General features: G+C 33.0%; 1 protein-coding gene across 17 annotated transcripts in view; it reads right to left on the minus strand.

Annotated features, from left to right (window-relative positions):
* Positions 1–19,489, minus strand: part of LOC107064858 (protein turtle) — a 228,292-nt gene that overhangs the window by 13,899 nt on the left and 194,904 nt on the right. For 8 of the 17 annotated variants that reach the window (XM_089174713.1, XM_089174711.1, XM_089174710.1 and 5 more), the window contains 11 exons: positions 18,799–19,074; positions 16,794–16,916; positions 10,529–10,816; positions 10,022–10,431; positions 9,645–9,916; positions 9,399–9,571; positions 9,125–9,181; positions 7,977–8,057; positions 5,293–5,478; positions 4,978–5,205; positions 4,467–4,560 (listed from right to left, as the gene is read on the minus strand). In XM_089174713.1, the coding sequence (XP_089030839.1) occupies positions 4,467–4,560; positions 4,978–5,205; positions 5,293–5,478; positions 7,977–8,057; positions 9,125–9,181; positions 9,399–9,571; positions 9,645–9,916; positions 10,022–10,431; positions 10,529–10,816; positions 16,794–16,916; positions 18,799–19,074 (2,188 nt within the window). The remainder of the gene's footprint in view (positions 1–4,466; positions 4,561–4,977; positions 5,206–5,292; positions 5,479–7,976; positions 8,058–9,124; positions 9,182–9,398; positions 9,572–9,644; positions 9,917–10,021; positions 10,432–10,528; positions 10,817–16,793; positions 16,917–18,798; positions 19,075–19,489) is intronic. The other 9 variants (XM_089174718.1, XM_089174716.1, XM_089174709.1 and 6 more) reach the window with 8 other exon arrangements.

Raw genomic sequence — 19,489 nt, forward strand, 5'->3', positions numbered from 1 at the left:
TGGTAGTTGCGGATTCAACGGGCTACAACGGATCAGCGACGAGGCTGACTCGCCGCACGCGTTTAGGTTTGTCGACCTACAGAAAACACAGAGAGAGAGGAGGACAAGAGACGCCCACGATTTTTCTGTTTTTTAGTTGTTTTTTTTTAAACTCTTCCGTTCTTTTCGTTTATTTATTTATTTTTCTTTTTTATTTTCATTTGTGGTTTCTCTTTCTTTTCTTTTCTCAGTGCTTGACTGTTTTAGTTAACGTTTTATTCTTTTTTTTTTTTTTTATATTGGAATACTACATTCTTTTTCATTTATATTTTATTTGATTATTTTTCGTTAACTTCAGTCGCACTATATTAACTACTAACTGCCGTTTGTACGAAAGACCCATTGTGAATGGGAGAGAGAAAGAGAGAGAGACGATTCACAAAGATAAAATTAACATTTTGACAGTATCAATGAGATTTAAGTTTTATGTAGTTCAATCGTTATTCGTATCTTCAACTTTCTCTCAAGAAGTCTCTCGACAATCGGACATATCTCTAGCTCGCGTCGGCTCTCTTCTGATCCTTGCTCTGATCGCGAATTAACGTTAACTCCGTATTCGTAGTCGGTTGATAAATGTTGAACACTCGATGTAAACGATCGAACGTTCAATATTTTTAATTGCAAAAGTGTCTTCATCATTATCGACTACGAATGCTGAGCTTCGTAAAAATTCTTGGCAGTGGCTGAACCGTTCAGCCCGTTCTGGATATTCGTGTAGGTATCAAACGTGCATCGTCGATTGCTTTTTTCGCTAATAAATATATATATATATATATATATATATATATATATATTTTTTATATACGTGTGAAATCGTGACTCGATTTAATTCATAGGAGAATACGCGTTAGTTTGATCAAAACTAAAGATGAAGAACGTATACATATAGGTGAACGGGCTCGTCACGAGGGTTAATAAAGTAGAGAAAAATAATCTTTTTTATAAGTTTCATATTTGTAAATAGAAAAACAGAATATAAGAAATAACAGGAGTATGTAATAGAAATAATTATTTACATATATGAGTATGTAATAGAAAAAACAGGAGTATAGGGAAAAAGGAGAAGGGATGGATTTTACTCGATAACACCCTCGCGATGAGCAAACGTGATTTCCACGCTTAACGATGTTGCTGGTCGTTCAAAGTGAAAGTAACTGAAAAAAAGAAGAAATAAAAAAATAAATAAAAAATAAAAATGACGATAGTGAAAATGAAAGGGGAAACGATGATGTGGAGGTTTTTCTTTTCTGTCCAACGTTGTCTTTGATTCCGGGTTGGTGCTGTCTCTGCTTGAAATGTTTTAAGGAATTACGTAGTACTACTGTGTAAACTTGGATATTGTTTTATTAACTGTTTTTTCTTTTTTTTTTTTTTTTTTGTTAATAAAGCACTTAAAATATAATTTCTGGTATTTTTGGTAAGTAAGTGTAAGGATCATAAGTTGTTTTCAAAGTGAAAATAAAATTCGTTGTGCATATAACAATTGGATTATTCATCCCGGAAGCAAAGAAAAATATTCTAGAAATTTTTGATTTTTTGACGGATAGGATTGAGGTATTAAATATATCAAGGGAATAATATAATTTAATTCAAAATAATAGAATAAAATTAATAATATAAAAACGGAAATATATTGGAAAAAAGATTTGACGCGTCGCGATAGAAAAAAACAACTAAGAATAGGACGATCCAGAATAGGCATCACTGCAGTCGTATTGTGGACTTTTGGATGCCACGATAAAAATCATAATTGAGATTAGGTGTACGATTGATTATTATTATTTTTATTATTATTCTGCTTCGCTACGCGTGCAACCCGTTTTATTCGTAGTTTCAATAATTGAAAATAATTATAGGTACGGTTTTTAACATCATAGAAAATGTTAAATGTTTCTTTGTCATTGAAAATAGAATCACATAAAAATAAGAAAAGAGAAAGAGAAAAATGAAAAGTAGAGAAAAAAAAAAGAGAAAATCCATCCTCAAAAATAGAGAACAAGAGAAAGAGAAAAAGAAAGAATTAAATAGAAACTGAAACGAATGCAATATGGCTTATTCGAGATTAGCGTAGGTGAAATTTCTTTCACGCGACGTATGTTAAATTTTCTTTTCCTTTTTTTTTCCAGCGATTTTCTTTTTTCTTCTATTTTTTTTTTCTAACTTTTCTTCCTTTTGACGTCAAACGAAAAAACAAGTGCACGATATGGAAGAAAAAAAGAAAAAAAAGATAGAAGAACGGAGAATGAAATAATTAGGTGCACGCATAGCCGCGCTTGAATGTGTCGTATGTGAGAAAAAGAGACAGAAAAATAGAGTAAAAGAGAGATAGATAGATAGAAAGAGTATAGAAAAAAATTATAGAGAAAAAAAAAGACAGATTGAGAGTTACAGAGTTCGTTTCGTTAATTAATTAAGTAGCACGACAAAAGAGAATCGTTCTCCAACCTCGTCCAAAATACCTCTGCTGTTGCGGTTAAGTCTGCCGGTTTATGGTTAATTCTTTTCTATGTTTTTTTTTTTTTTTATTAATATTCTTTAGTCTTTCATATGAATATTTTTCTCATAGAAAAATAGATCTAATAGTTCAAAAAAAGTATAAATTACACACACACATATATAATAAGCATATATGTGTGTGCACGCATCATATTCTTGAACGCAAGAAGATCAAAAGAGGGTTTTGTTTTTATTCTGATTATAAATTTTTTGTTTGTTACTATTTCTAATATTTTTCACTTCTCGACTTTATTACTCGTGTCTTTTATTCCTCATGAACTGGGGGAGTCGAAACAGCTGCTCTTCTTTCTATGTAATTTTTGTTGTATTTGTTAGAGAAATTTTTCTTGTTTTTTTTTTAACAATTAATCGCGAATTAAACGACGAGACGACGAGAGAGAACGAAGAGAGATGATGAAGTGTTTCTCTCTCGTACGTCTCTGTTGAAAAAAAAAAAAACAGATTTCAGGATGATCATCTAGCTGAATAAATTGACAAATAAACGGTAGAGCGTCGATGCAAGGAAACATATTACAAGGATCATTTTTTTTGTTTTGTATCATTATGAAATAGAAACGTTAAATAATTAACGTTACGTGTTAAAATGTAATGTAATAATAAAACGTGGTTTTTGCATCGACGACATCATTTTGTATATATATATATATATAAAAAAAAAAAAGAAACGCGTAATGTAAACTTTGATAATTTAACGAGAACACAGATATATCGGAATAATTAATCATCATGTTCTCGTAAACTCGTTAACTATATATAATAATATAGATCGCTCGTGATAGGTATTAATAAAAATGCTTGCGGTGCTTCAGTTTGCCTACTGCTCGTAAAAAGGGGGAAGAGTGGACTTAATAACTAGCTCTGGCTAAGCCTATGTGATGTATATTTCTCTTCGAGGTCGCATCTGCAATGGTATTACAGTACCCTAAACCCCATTACCCCCATTTGGAATCCTCCTGTAAAGAATCAAGATCATCGATCCGATTTTTAAGGTAAAAGATGAGTTCGAGAGAACTTCTCATCTGTTTTTCTTTTTCTTTTCCTATAGCTTAGAAAGCTCGTTCTAGCTTTCGTCTTAATCACCCGTCCGCCATGGTAGAAACCTCGTCCATCAACTAGAATTCTCGATGTTTTGTTGCGCACTTTGTTTGATCCGTCTCGTTTATCATGCATCGTCATTAGTCACGCAAGCAACCACCACCACAACCACCACCACCACAACCAACCACCACTGGGAGGTGGTGGCATCAAGAGAGAAAGAGAGAGAGAGAGAGTAAGAGAATTTATGCTAGCTACAAAATTTAACGCGTCATATTTCAACCGGCTCATCGTACTTCACTAATTTGTCCTGCTAATTGTAATAGTTATATACACGTTAAGTAAATAAATAAATATACGAAGTAATGATAAGTTCTTGTGTGGTTCAAAACGAGCAAAAAGCTTTTTTGATAGCGCTACTTTAATGCAAAACGATCGAGTATTAAAGTTAATGAGAAAAGCTCGAAAAAAGTATTTAGACTTCACGACGTGAGCTAGCGTTGATTAGAAAAGAAGTGAAATTCTTTTAAAAAAAACCATCTCATCGTTTCCATCGACCATATATATATATATATCTTCTCTTTAGAATAAGTTTAACGAGAATTTCACGAACGCTAATCTTTCTTAATCGGTCGAGGATTCAAAGGACAGGGCGATTAAGAGAATCTCAAAGGATCAAACTAAATCTTAGAAAATTTCGTTCAACATTGCAGATACGACTCCCTCGATCTAAAGATTCCTTAAATAGGGTTTTCGTCCTTGACGATCCCAGAAGAGATTCTAGGATTTAGAAAATTTATATGTATTGATCGTAATACTCTTTTGTAGATGGGTACCTGAAGGGAGGAGGAATTTTGTCGGAGATAGACACTCACTTTTTCAAAGGCACTGTTCCTTGAGGCCCCTGCCCTGCACCATTCCTGTTGTCGGTAACCCGGCAAGTCACCATGTTATACGCTGAAAGCAGTTCTATAATGTTACAAAACTATGTTAAATTTGTATGCGTACGGTTACACAGGTGCTTGCCCAGCCCCTGCGGTGCTCGGATCGTTGTCGTCGTCCTCTGATTAAATAAAATCCTACTACTATTATTTCTGATAACTCAAATTACTTTATCGATATGAACTTAATTGTTAAAAATTTGAAACTTTTTTAAATTACCTCTAATCCTATTTATAAAAGTTCTTCTAGTATTGCACGTAAGAAAATGCAAATTCCTATTTACTCTACCTGCAGATTCGAATGAAAAATATAATTATTAATCTTTAATTTGATTAATGAGAATGATCGACACGACCAGGAGCAGTGATGCAGGCCGGATACAAGACATGTACGTTGTATATCAAGCGTTTATTATTTTAACCATATGAACGTAAATAACCATACCTTTCTCCTGTTTTCGTCTTTTCCGCTTATTGCAGATCTTCACCGCACATATACTCAGGATAATGGCGACGATGAAGAAAAGAATACCACCTACAACACCGGCCGTGATAGCTTTGTGTTTCACACGAGCAGGTACAGGAAATTTAACTTGTTCGCTGGCACCATAATTCGTCGCTGAATTTGCGAACACTTGGAAATAATACGTTCTACCACCAACCAGATTCTTCACTGTTAACACCAAAAAAACAAAAATCAAACAAATTCATTTTACGAATCAATCGAATTTATTATATCTTTGTAAAAATTTGAACTTACCCAAAAACTGTGTATCCTCCGGACGGATTTGTCCCTTATTGAGATTTTTCCAGGGCCCGTCAGTTTTATATTTGATAGTGTAATGTTGAATAAGATGATTCCGTTCGGATGGAGCTTCCCAAGTTATTAGAAAACCATTACTGACTTCGGTCACCGTAAGATTTTTCGGTGGACCTGGTTTCGGTCCTGTAAATATATCCACATATGTAATATTCAATGAATTTATTGTAAAATAAGTTTATTTAATTTTAGTATAGAAAGGAATCAAATAATATTACTTATTATATTTTAATATAGTATGCAATTTTGTTTACTTACATTATACTTTTTATTTCACAAATATAAAAGAATGTTTGATACATTTTAATATGTAATATTTTAAATGTAAAAGTAAAGAAGAAGAAGAAGAAGAAATAGATGTAATCAATTATTATTTTTTTTTTTGAACGTGTTTCTCTTGCTCGGTTGGATATCATTTTTGAAAAATAAGGTCAGCTAGGAATTAGGATTACGTGTGTTAATAAAGGTAACGAATGAATGCCGGAAATAATTAGGCTGTAACGTTATACGCGTTAGAAGAGGAACGAAAGATGACCTCACGTTTGTGGCTAATCCTATTAAAAAGCTACATCAATATCGTTTCATTACTACACCCACTGTCGGTTAAAGTCTAACCATAAAAAACCTTACGGTTATGTTCAAACACGGTTAGATCGTTTATAAAACTAAATCCAATTGAATTCGTTGAAATTAATTTCAAACAGAATTTGTTCTCTTTGACTATGTTTCTTCTATTTATTTTTCTCTTTTTTCTCTTCTTTCCTATCACTTTTAATATAACACGAGGATCGTAAATAAAGAATAAAGAACGCATTAGGTATAAACGTTACTAAGCCGTAAAATGAAGGAAGAAAACGAATAAGAGAACGAGTGGATTAATCCAATTTACAAGGATTGCGATAAACTCGAAAAGAAAGTGTATTCGCCCGAACCTAACTTCCTTCTTTTGAAATAGCCCTACGAAAAGGGTGGTGGTGTTCACGAATGATGCTGCTACTACTGGTTGTAGTAGTAGTGGTGGTCAATGCATCGATCGAAAACGGGTAAAAACCCGTGGGAGGCGTAAAACGAATGAAAAAAAAAAGGAAAGAAAAAAAGAAAACAGTTGGTCCAACGTGTACAAAAAATCCAACGTTTCTCAACGTTTGAAGTTAACGAGATTCCTCCCATGTTCTCTTTTTCATCGAGCAAACCTTAACAAAGGTTCTTCTTCCTTCCCTGAAGATAAACTGATTTTATCGTAATATTGAAAGAGAAGAGAGAAAAGATAGATAGTAGAAGAGATCTCTCATGGAGCTTTAAATGAATCTCACTTTCATTCCAATTTTCTATTCGCGAGTTCCCCAAGGAATATCGGTAAAAGTAACGACGATACGTGGAAAGCCTTAGGCGTTTTAACAAAAATGCTTTTTTTTTTTATTTTTTATTCTACCTTAAATTACGAAATTAATAGTGTACGTTATCATCGTAAGTTAAGAATAATTTTATCAATGTTTCTCAAATGTTATTAAATTTTTATTATTTCCAACCTTTTAAACTGGACGTTTTTAAATTCGTTCAAAAAATTTTTTTTTTTTCAATTTCATTTGATTTTCCTTTCTTTTTTTATTTCTTTACGAGACACATAACATCGATCTGTCTATTTTCTTTCTCTCTCTCTCTCTCTCTCTCTCTCTCTCTCACTCATTCTTGTTCTTTTTTATTTTCTACTTTCTGCCTTTCGTATTTGATTCCTTTCCTTACGTTTCTTTCGATCTTGCAAGCACAAGATTCGAAGTCCTTTATTGCAGAGTAATAACGTTTAATCCGACGTACTTCGAGTAGGAGAAAGATTATATGGATAAGAAACGACCAGGAGGAGAGGAAGCTTTGACTTCCTTCTTCCGACAAAAGGGGAACGCAATAAACGTTTGCTAGGAATTTTAATGAGAAACTTTCTAAAAGGTTCCTTTTTTTTTTATTATTCTCTCACGTAGAGTCCTTTTAAAATGGCGATCTCTCTTGGATGATCGATCAGAAGAGAATTTCTGAAAGTAAAAGTGCTACAAATTTTCTCCCATTTTTTGTGCTTTAATTAAAATAAAAAAAAAAAAAAATATTGATGGTGGTGATGGTGCTGCTGTACAGTATTACTACTACAGTGAACGTGTTATTTTATCGTACAAATATTTTTTATAGAAATTTGTAAGATTGAAAGGTGCCGATGAGTGAAAAAAGGGTTGGGAGAGAAAAAGGGTTGTTTAAGGTATATGGAAAAGGTGAGAATACCGAGAGTGGACGTACCATACTAGAGTCACTTTTACTACACGTCGGATTTAATAACGGTGGACGTGACGATGCACACCTTTGACTACTTTCTAAACCCATATTTCCGTGAACATACGTACATATATATGTGTGTACGTACATTCGTATAAAGCAAACATGAAACGGGAAAACGAGGTAGGAAGGGAAAGTCCGTCTACAAAGTGGATTAAAATATCGCCTTTTCGACTAACTTCTACGAGGAATATATACGTGAAATTTTACATTTTTGTTTTCTTTTTTCCTCAAATGGAATTGACAAAAAGAATTGAAAATAATTGGAGAACGAGAGATGAAAAGAAAAAACACTTTTGTTATACCTTTGGGCCTTATGGTAGACGGTATGCCTGTATTTCCAGTAGAATCGGTCGATAATTCGAGGGTACTATAATCTAAGATGTCTGAAATTAGAAAAACAAAACAAAAAAGAGGATGGAGGGAGTAAAAAAAATCAAAGTGAGAAATCAAAGAAACGCAGAAAGAGGGAGAAAAAAAAGCCTTGTTTGTAAGAAGAAAAAGGATGGGTAAGATAAAAGGGACGGAGAAAGAGAGAAAGAAAAATAAAAAAAGGCGGGGGGGGGGGCAATAGGAGAGGAGAGGTTGAAGGGTGGTGATGGTTCTAAGGGCGTCGTAGGTGAACTGGAAGAGAGATTCAAGCGTACGAACATGATCCCCCAGGAGTATCATTAATCTCCTCTAATCCAGTTTCTCGAGGAAGACTAACAAGCAAAGCTGATGATGCGTGAGCGTGCATGGTAGCCAGAGTAAGGGTGAGTGGGTTGCTAGATGAAGAGAAAAGAATAATGTTGAAGGAGAATGGCAGAAATCTGTAGGTGCTCGAAGCATCGTACGTATGTATGTATGTACAAATGAAAGGCAATGAACCATTGGATTTGAGGAAAGGAAATAAAAGCGGAAGCAGAACGAACACGGCTCGATGGGTTTTCCGATACGATAAGTCGCGACGGAAAAGCCTCCGGTTCCCTTCTTTTCTTCTACTTTTATCTTTTCTATTCTTACGTCCTATCTATATCTATCTCTATTTTTTTACCCCCTGTTTTTTCTTTTTCTTTTCGTTTCTCTCTCTCTCTCTCTCTCTCTCTCTCTCTCTATTTTTCCGGACTTTCCTTTCTTTGTCGTCAATGTGTGTTAGTGTGAGTCTTCGTTTATGACCGTGAGGGGTATCTCTTCCATATAACTTTTCAACTCTACTTGTTTGACGATATTCAAACAAGAGAATCGTATGCAAAAAGATTGTATTGTTGCTATGTTATTTTTTTTTCTTTTCTTTTCGTGGACCGTTTTTTATTTTTTTTTCTTATTTTTTTTTTATGTGCATTCGCGTAAATGATTTTATGTAATTACCTTCTAATACTTCTCTATCTCTAATATAGAGAATAATATTTTAATAAAACATTTGAATTAACGCGATTTTAAAAAAGGGATAGATTTTCAATGAAAATCTTACCGCTTTGGTCCGTCGCAGCAGCCTGACCAGCACTCGATGATGGTGTCAGTGCCACGTCTTTAGGAATGAGCAACGTTAAGAATTAGAATAAAGAAAAATTTATACGACTAGCAAATGAGAAATTTAATTAAGCATTAGAGATATCTATGTTAGTAAATGCTGGCTTTAGTTATTGTTTAGACTAATTCTACCCCGAGGCGAATGCAATTTTGTTAATTGAATATTTACAAACAATAATAATAAAATCATTTTACAAATTCGAATAATTAATTACCGAGAGTTCTGATGGTGATGACTTTGCTCATTGTTCCGTCACCCAAAGCGTTTTTTCCGATAACCTGAAACTCATAAACCGTAGCCGGTGTCAATCTGTTGATCGTGACCATTGTACTACCCGATGGTGTCACTGGTATCGTTTCCCATTCTGATGTACCAGCTTCTCTATACCTGATAAATGAATGAAATTAATGTAACATCGAAAAGAAGGAATTAGTTAATTAAAATAAAATAAGTTACTTACCAGATTGTATAATCTTGTTTATAATCAGGACCACCGGAATAACCAGGTAACCAATTTAATGTAACTGAAAATTCCGTAGCGTTGCCGGTAACGTTGTAAGGCGCATGAGGTTGAGTACCCTCGACGATTAACTGAGTCGAAGTGGAAATGGTAGCAACTTCGTTCGATGCAACGCAATGATAAAATCCAAAATCTGTACGTCGTAAGCTTTCGATCGTGAGATTACCGCCGTTGATTTTTGCCCGGTTGCGTTGAATCGGTGAACCGTCCTTCTGCGCAGAATAATAAAGATAGAACAAACGTCATAGAAAATATAATCGATCACTGTTAATTATTTAAAAAAGATAATAACGAAATTATTTCTATAATTGTCATACCCTAAGCCATTGTATGGTAGGTTTCTGAGTGCCTTCTGCTTCCTGAGCGTTGCAATGCATTTCGACACTTTCGCCATATTTTTTCTGATAAACCGTTTCCGGTTCTAACGTGAAAACCGGTGGTTTTCTAACGAGTACTTCCATTGGCGCTGAACTACCCTGGGTACCGTGAGCATTGTAAGGAGTACACGTATACCTTCCTTGATGATTCTCATTGACTCGCGTGAACAGCAGGGAGCCGTTGTTCATTATCACGATTTCCTTAGCCTGATAAGGTTCTAGTAGTCGCTTGTCCTTCGTCCATGTTACGTATTGAAATTGCGGATTAGCCTTGATATAACACTGCACTACACCAGCCAACCGGAAGGGCAGATATTGAACCGTCGGCGTGAACGCGACCTTCGCTGGATCTGCATAGTAAAGTGGAACACGTGATATTATCGCGATGAATTTATTTTCGTTGAAAACAACACACCAGTACCTCTACAAGTTTTATCTTTAACTTACACTCTACGTTGAGATAGGCACTGGCACTTTGGGGCAAGCCAATACCGTTGGTAACCTCGCAGAGATATTGACCGGAATCGTCGGCGCTGACAGGACTAATGACAAGGCTCCCATCCATCCTGATTGAAGCTCTCGTGTCCAATGACGATACTTCCGTAACCGGTGCACCTTCTCGAAACCAACGTACCGTCACGTTTCCTGGTAAAGCCTTTGCCTCGCAAGAAAACTGAACCTTTTCTCCTTCGAGTTTCGACTGATTCGATGGGGGTACCATAATGACAGCTCCTCCTGTAGAAACGGAAATTAAACGCACCGTGAAAATACTCAGCCTGTCCTTATCTGTCTCGCATTTTTCTTTCTTTTTTTTTTTTTCTGCTCGACACCCTTTTTCTTTTTTTTTTCTTTCTTTCTTTTCCTCCCCTTCTTTCTCACTCCCTCTTTCGACAGTTATCGTTTTGTATTTTTTTTTCTTTTTTTTTTCTACAACAAAATGGCGTGTATAGCTTAATATCGTGCCAGTGTGGGAGCGTATTCGTAAGCTTTGCAGATTCGCTTTTACATTCGGGATAGTGGAGGGGGAAAAAGAAAAAAAATACGATTCGAGTTAGGTCTTTAAATGATCGTTTAAAAAGGAAAAGATACTAGGAGCAAAAGCTTAACATCTTACACGCTCGTATGAACAACGGTGACACGAAACGAATGTACTCGACGATCAAGAATAATGTTATTGGATATTCTTAGAATAAAATTCAATTAAAATGCAAATGCGTTCTTTTTCCCTTTACTGCCGTGTGACATTTGCAAAGAAAAAGAACTTAGAAAGAAAGTAAGTAAAAAGGAACAAATTTAAAAGTAAAGAGAAAAACGAATAGAAAATTCGCGAAGCATCAGGATCATTTTCTTAATCGAGAAAGGTGTGTGTCTTCTTCTTATATTATATTTGGTCCTTGTATTATCGCTTAAAATTCGAGCTACGATTAATAGTAGAATGAAAATGTAAATAAGATATACGTTGAATGGAAATAAATCTTCGTGAGTGTGTTTTGGTAGTTACGAGAAACTTCAGTCCAGGTCAACGTAAAATAGGTAGAAAAAGAAAAATACGCTCACAATTTTACATTTCAAATGGATCGTCGTGGTAGTCGCCGTAGTCGTCGTTCGTATTCGATTAAATTGTTTGAATCAAATAGATGCGGAAAACACGCCCCTCATCGGTATTGTTTTCTTTTTACGATTGATTTGATTTCCATCTTAGCGTATAAATCTTTTTCGATTTACGAATATAATAAACGATATTTTTTAATAAAAAAATATACCAATATGCTATTTCACAAAATTGCGATACTTTTTTTTCAATTAAAATCAAAATACTAATTTTGATTTATTTTTTCAGATAAAATAAAACATATAGATCGATCTTGAATGTTGCAAAAGAACAAATTGTTTGGTTTGTTCTCGATGACGAAAACACGACTAGGGGTTAGGTCAATATCCTGGACGAAAGTATGGAATAGAACGATGGTGCTTTTAATGTTACTTCATGCAGAAACAGGACGCGAAACGAAATCGTGGCAGTATCGAGCCGGAGGCTATTCTCGTAAATAGGAATTCTCCTCGTAAAATATATATATATATATATATATATATATATATATATATATATAACATATACATATGGAAAACTGGAGACCAACGTGATATGGAATAAAAAATCGAAGAACAAGCAGCACGATGTTGCGTTATGTTTGTGTACCACGATACTTCCTTTCGTAGATAAAACACATTTCTTTTTTCCCTACTATTATATTTGATTTATTATTTATCTATCGTTATTTCTTTATATGATAATATTATATTTTCTCGAATGTGTGTTAATTTCGTTTACTTATTTAACGTTAATTATTATTTGAGAAAAGAGATAATAGTACCTTTGCAATTATATTTTTTCAAGCACTTATTCATGAATTTCTCAACAAATACTATTTTTTCTAAGGGTACGCATTATATATATCGTTGCCGATAACCGATGGAATTTTTACTTTAATACCCACAAGAATTTGAAAACTCGGAGCTTTGAGCAACGAACTCGACGTTCCAGAAGGAAATATCATTGTAGCTAGTATATAATGGAAAAATAGAGGGTTGAGGAGGGGAACGCGAGATGGATGTATGAAAAGGGTAAAAGAGTTAGAGAGAGAGAGAGAGAGAGAGAGAGAGAGAGAGAGAGAGAGAAAGAGTACGAAAGAGTGGATAAAGGATGAGAGGGTGGGGATCGATCTCAGCCAACAAAAGGCTGAACTCTTTCTCCGATTCAGCAATATTTTCCACAATCCGATCTGTCGTCACTTGCAGGGATTAAGGTAGGTTTTATGTATCCTCGCGAGATGTGCGAGAGGAGAGGAGGCGCCTCTGCTGCTGTTGGATTTCAACTTTTATGTAAGAAATATTCGAAGAATCGTAGATCTCTTCCGGATTAAGGAGCGAGCGAACCATTCTTACCTACGAAGAATTTCTACGCGAAAAGAAGAAAGTTCGAGTTTTAAACTTCTTGTTTTTTTTTTTTTTTTTTTTTTTTTTTTGGTAAAAGTATAAAAAGATGCTGACACATAGCACGTATTGAGCTTATATATATATTTTTTTTCCAAATATATATGTAATGTTTTGTTTTTGATCACATGTCAATTGTATTAGAATTAAATTTGATTTTAGTAATTAATTAAAAAAAAAAACAAACAAATAGATAATAAAAGGATATACACGTAAATGTTTCTTCTTCTCGTAATAATTTCGAATGTGTTACTTTCAACAAATAGAAAACATTTTTCGTAACGTATGCTTACTTTCTTTTTTTTATTTTTATTTTTTTTTTCATGTAATAAATGATTATCATCAGTTTTGGTATACCTATTTTACCTACCTATCATATCTACCTACATATACTTCTTTGAATGATGAATAAAAGAATGTATGTGTCTCTGTGTGTGAATCGTCTCTTGAAAAATATGCATCAACGTAGGTATCGCGTCATGTGTTGGTATATTCTGCGCTTTCGCTTTACGTCGAGGGGGTGATTCAAAGGACTCGTATTCATTTATTCATCGTCCGCAGAGAAGTGCATTGAAGTTTAATGGTGACTATTTCAAAGATATCTACTCTACCGACAGTTTTTTTTTTCTACTTTTTTTTCGTAAGACGCACGATTCTTATCAAAGCTTGGCAAACTCTCGTTCCTCGTGCTTTTGCAGCAACTAACGAAAACGTACAGGAAAAAATAGAAAATGTAGAAAAGACAAAAAATGGATATCAACATACGCGAGCAACTATTAAACTTGAATTACACGTTTCAATTTACTCACCGAGCCCAACTTATATTATTTCTCTACAAATGATCTCTTTCGTTCTTTCATGAAAAAATATCATGGAGTAACTTTTCTACTGCATCTTTTTCTCTTTTTTTTTAAAGTATTTCATTTATTAATTACGAAAGATAAAGGTAGTTTATTATAATTAATTCGCGTTTTTTCATTTTTCTTTTTTTGCTCTGTTCGTTTACGTAGATGACAACAGAAACTACATTCGTAGTTACTGCAACTCAATTTAACAGACTCTTTTACATAGTCACTTATATATATATTTTCTTGACTCGAAGAAACATTAGAAAAGAGGTCAATGTTTAACGATGACGAACATTTTAATTAATTCATTATAAATCAATGCTAACATTGAATAGAAACATGCTCTATAACGCTTATATATAAAAAAAAAAAATAAAAATATTTAAACTTTGAAAGAGTTCAAGTATCCAAAAGTAAGGAAAAATGGATTCAGGATATTCGCTAAATATTTAAAGCAAGATTAAAGTTTCTCACCGATGATAGTACTAAGAAAGATATATATCTATATAGATATGTGTATAGAGATAGACAAAAGTTTAACTTCTTTCTCGTCGTTTGAAATACTTGGCATTAATGCCGCTCAACTGTCAGTTCTATTTCGTACGAGATAGAAAAGGAACTGAAAGATAAAAGAAATAAAAATATACCTTTATCTATCTCTCTCTTTCTCACACACATACACATACTTTCAGTTTTACAATGTCACATTTTACCTTTTACTAAAAGTTAAAAGAATATTCAAAAGAAGTTTATATATTAGTTTAAAACTTTTTTCAATCGTGTTAATCTCAATGAGAGAAGGTTAGGGGGGAAAGGGAGAAAAAAAAAGTCAAGAAAAAAAATGTTTAATAGAAGTTAAACGTTTCTTTCAAAATTCACATTTAGAAAATAATTTGGATCAAAAATAAGATGATAAGTTTTTACCAGACTGTGAGGGGAAAGAGAGAAGGAAATAAAAGGAAAGGAAGAGTAAAAGAAAGCTGCAAGAAAAAGTGGACGAGATCGTTGGGTCAGATGGAAGAAACATTAGCCGTGAGGATATGCGGGTGACAAGGGGAGAAAGGGGAGACAAATCGTCTTTTAACGCGAGCTTCGCGGTGTGCGAGAAGCACCCTTAATTGGCCAGAAAGAGGCGTTTGGAAAAGTAGGTAACCAGGAAAAAGGTGATAGTGGTGGTAGTGTGCTGGTTTATGGTTTGGTGGTGGTGATTGTGGTAGTGGACTGTAACCACTTTACCTAACGCGAATTTTATCGCTTCGTGGAAAACGACACGCACACATAAAAATACGTATCGAATTTTTTCAATTTATGATTTATATATTATCAACAACAGGATACCCTGCACTCGAATACCCCTATCTTACTCGAATTTATATATATATATATTTTCCTTAGATAGAAGATATATCTTCTGTTAATATCAAAACCAATAACCGCGTGGTCGATTGATTTCCAAAATAAAAAAAAATAATAATAAATAAAAAACTAAATGGAAGGAAGATAGAAAAACAGATAAAAACGTAGAAAGATATTCGAGTACTTGGTATAATGATTATCATCCCTCTTAACTTTAGATGATATAAATAATATATTATTATAATATATGCATAATCACATAATAATAACGCAAAAAGCTAATAAAAATAAAATGTAACAGAAACATATATGTTTAACTCATGGTCAGAGAATACAATTTTATTTTTTTTGTTTTCAGTTTCGTGGGTGGACGATCGTTCAGGGTGGAGGAGGGGGATTTATGTCTGTCAGTCCATCCGTGTTTTTTTTTTATTTTTTTATTTATTTGTTCTCCTGCTCCTGTGTCCATTATGGGTAGAAGAATAGTAGAATCGATTTCATGGAGATACGTTGTTAGATCACGTTCATTATCTGTTACAATCGATAGCTCGTCGTTGGCACGAATGAGATAAAAGAAACCATCGATAATGTTGTAAGCGGATGCTAGAAACACTTAAAGCTTTGTCCAGTCGTTCCGTGAGCATTATTAAAATACTAAAATGATCGCATGTGTATATGTCTCTGTATGTGTTTGTATATTCATGTATGTATTTTATGTTTATGTGTGTGTGTGTGTGTGTGTGTGTATGTGTATGCATATGTGTGTAAGAGCATATTAATCGTGTAAATATGTACGTGTGATTTCGATGAACAGCATTAGCGATGAAACGTTTCCAGCGTGTGAGAGAACAACAAAACCTCTGTGAAAGATCATTGGAAAAATGAATGCCGATGATTGGCTGAAACACTTTCGATAATTCCGCGAGCTCTCATTCTCTGCTTCTAATCGCGAAATATTAGATTTTTGTCTCAATTTAATTTATATATAATATATTATATGCATGTACAATATGTTATTATATCGATCATTTAGTTAACGTTCTCATATTTCCCCATTTTTCTTTCATATCCTTTCATTTTCTTTTTTTACTCTTTCTCTTTCTCTTTTTTTTTTTCTTATTATCTTTTATCATTTTTTTTTAATTTTATTTTATTTAATTTTTTTTTGCTTCTTTTCTTTTATTCTTTTCATTTCTTTTCTTTCTCGAGCTTTGATACGCGCTTGATTCGAACTACTTTTTGAGAGCCACAGTGATATAAGTCAATTACTTCTCTTCGCGAGATATAAACACGAAAAAAGTATGCTAAAAATTTGATGGTAAAAAATGTAGGCAAACTCCAAGGTGATAAATATGGACATGCAATTCGGCTCAAAAATAAACTATTATCTTTACTAGCGTGATCGAGTTACAAAGCAAATTGGTACTAAAAATTATATATATAATAATATATATATACGAAGAATGTCATGAATGGAAATTGAAAAATTACTGAATTATACCACTTTGACTTACTTTGATTATTTGATCGTATCGAGCGTCTATGCCGATATAACAACAGCGTCAAATTACTGGTTCGCTTTGAGGTATTCTCTGATACTGTGGTTACCGGAATTTCCATATCGGTATTCGCTCGATCTGTAATTATCGAAAATATTTGTGTCTAATAACGCTGTGTTCGTCAATAGCCGTTGCAATTCAGTTTTTATTGATTATCTGATATAAACGTCGTACTTTATGCGTAAAGATACTCTCTATTCGCGATCATTTTCCACCCCATAAAGTAAGTACGAGATATTACAAAGTATGTCTAAACATTTATATATAAATATATAAGAATAAACATATGTATATAAATACAAATATACAACGAACAAAAAAATTTACCGTAGTTTCGTAGATTTTTCACGTTATATATATATATATAACATATACAAATCATAATAGTGCCCGACGTTTAAGGTTTTTTTTATTTCTTTTCATTTCTTCCCGACGAAACGCTGATAAGAAAAATCCTGATTACACAGATATAACACCACTGTCTCTTCTTGCTCGGTACCCAGAATAACAAATTAAAATATTCTCGTCGTCGAGAGTGAGAAGCTTCGCAAAAAGAAAATACAATATTTTTTGCCAGTCCGTATAGTCGAGGAAAGTTATACATTTAAATATATATATATATAAAAATAAAAAAAATAAAAAAGTAGAAGAAAAAGAAGAAGACAAAAAAAAGAGAAAAAAAAACCCATAAAGAAAAGGGTTTGCTCGTCTTACTTATTGTCTTCGCGAGATACCTGCAATATTTTTCTCCCTTTCTTTTTTTCTCTTTCTCTCTCTCTCTCTTTCTATCTTTCTCTTTCTTTCTTTCTCTCACACTCCCTCTTTCTATATTTTTCCATTTTTTTGTTCTTCTTTTATTTTTCCTTCTGTTCATAATACATTTTTTTTCATTCTTAATCTTTTTCTTGTTTTTTTTTTCGTTATATCACACCCTGATACAAAAAGGGGGATGGAGCAGGATCGTTTTCTACGATGTTAGGCGCCTTTTTTTCGTCGTTGTCTCACAAACCGCGAACCAAGTGGATTAAAGCCGCATCATGGTTCGTACTACAAGAGCTAATGCGTTTCTGTCAGAAAGTTAATGCTTAAAATAGCACCCTCTAATGTTTCCCACCGGGTAATATTTGTAACGTCGTATGGAAAAAAGAAATAGGAACTATAATATTACAATATCACGTTGTTCGATGTTATAATACACGCGCGACGTTGACTCGAATACATTCAACTATTACACGGATTTGTCTGTGGTTTTTTATTCTAAAAAATATTATCTATAAAACAATGATTTAATAAGAACGCGCGTTCAAAAGAAACATTAATAACTACGACGTATAATAAGATTAAAGTAGAAACATGTTATTCTTATTTTTATTCAAAATATTTTCTAAAGAACACAGTGATCAAAAATTATTTTTACCCCAGTTTTGTTTTTTGATTTCCATCCTCTAAAAGGAAATCTTTATTTTTTTATTTTTCTAAATACAACATGTAACAGAAGAAGAATAAGAAAATAAAATATAAATATATATATATATATAAATATATGTATATAATGTATGTACAAAGTAACAAAGTAAATAGTTAATATAAAAAATATGAATAAAAGGACTTACGTGATCGACGATAATAATGCTAAATAGAAAATAATAAAAGGATAGTTGTTTTCGATGATCTTACCGCTACGAGTTCACAGTAAAAACTGAAGAAGACATAAGTGAGGGATAATGATATCATACAAAGCAAACATAATTGACTTTTCGAGTGTTTACTATTTTTAAATAACTTAACGTGTGAATGAGAAATAATCGAATACAATTGAAGGATTTAAAAATTACTACGACAGAGTACCTTCGAAATAAAATCGATTTTTTCAAATATTATATTAAAAAAAAAAAAAGAGGATACAAGAAACAAATCTATTGTGCTAATTAAATAAAAACAATGATTATTATTATCTCACCTGCTATGATGACTCGCGCAGTATGACTGATTTGTCCCTCTCCATTTCTCGCAATGCACGTGTAATCACCGATATCCTCGTTTTTGATGGTTGCAATTCTCAGTTCGGTACCGTCGTTGAAGATACCAATCGTTTGTGACGGTTCGACAGGATTTGCATCCTTGTACCAGAGAATTTCAGGCGTCGGGGTACCTTCGGCTTGGCAGTTCAATATTATCGCATCGCCCAGATTCACGTAAATCATCTCCTCGGGCGTTATACTAAATCTGGGTGGTGCTGCAAGAATATGAAATATTACTAAATTACAATCATACCACCCACTACCCTTCCATTAATTTCTATCTTCAAAATGAAAACTAAAATTATTTCAAATGGTTTCCTTTGCAAATCATAGTTTTAACAGGTCTGACTATAATATTTATTACAATGTACTTTCGACATATAAATTAAATGGATATAAAAAAATATAATTAATAATTTTTAGTTAGATAATATGAGTATATAAATTTATTTTAAAATATAATATAAAAAAAAAACTATAATATAAATAATATAATATACAATAATTTATATATATATATATATATTAAAATAAGATATTAATATTGTAATTTATATTATATTATATAAATAATATAATTAAATTATTATAATTATATATATTATAATATATAATATATTATTTATATAT

Source organism: Polistes dominula, unplaced genomic scaffold (assembly GCF_049000335.1).
Source record: "Polistes dominula isolate Pdom_NZ unplaced genomic scaffold, Pdom_raw_medaka contig_16, whole genome shotgun sequence".
NCBI lineage: Eukaryota > Metazoa > Arthropoda > Insecta > Hymenoptera > Vespidae > Polistes > Polistes dominula.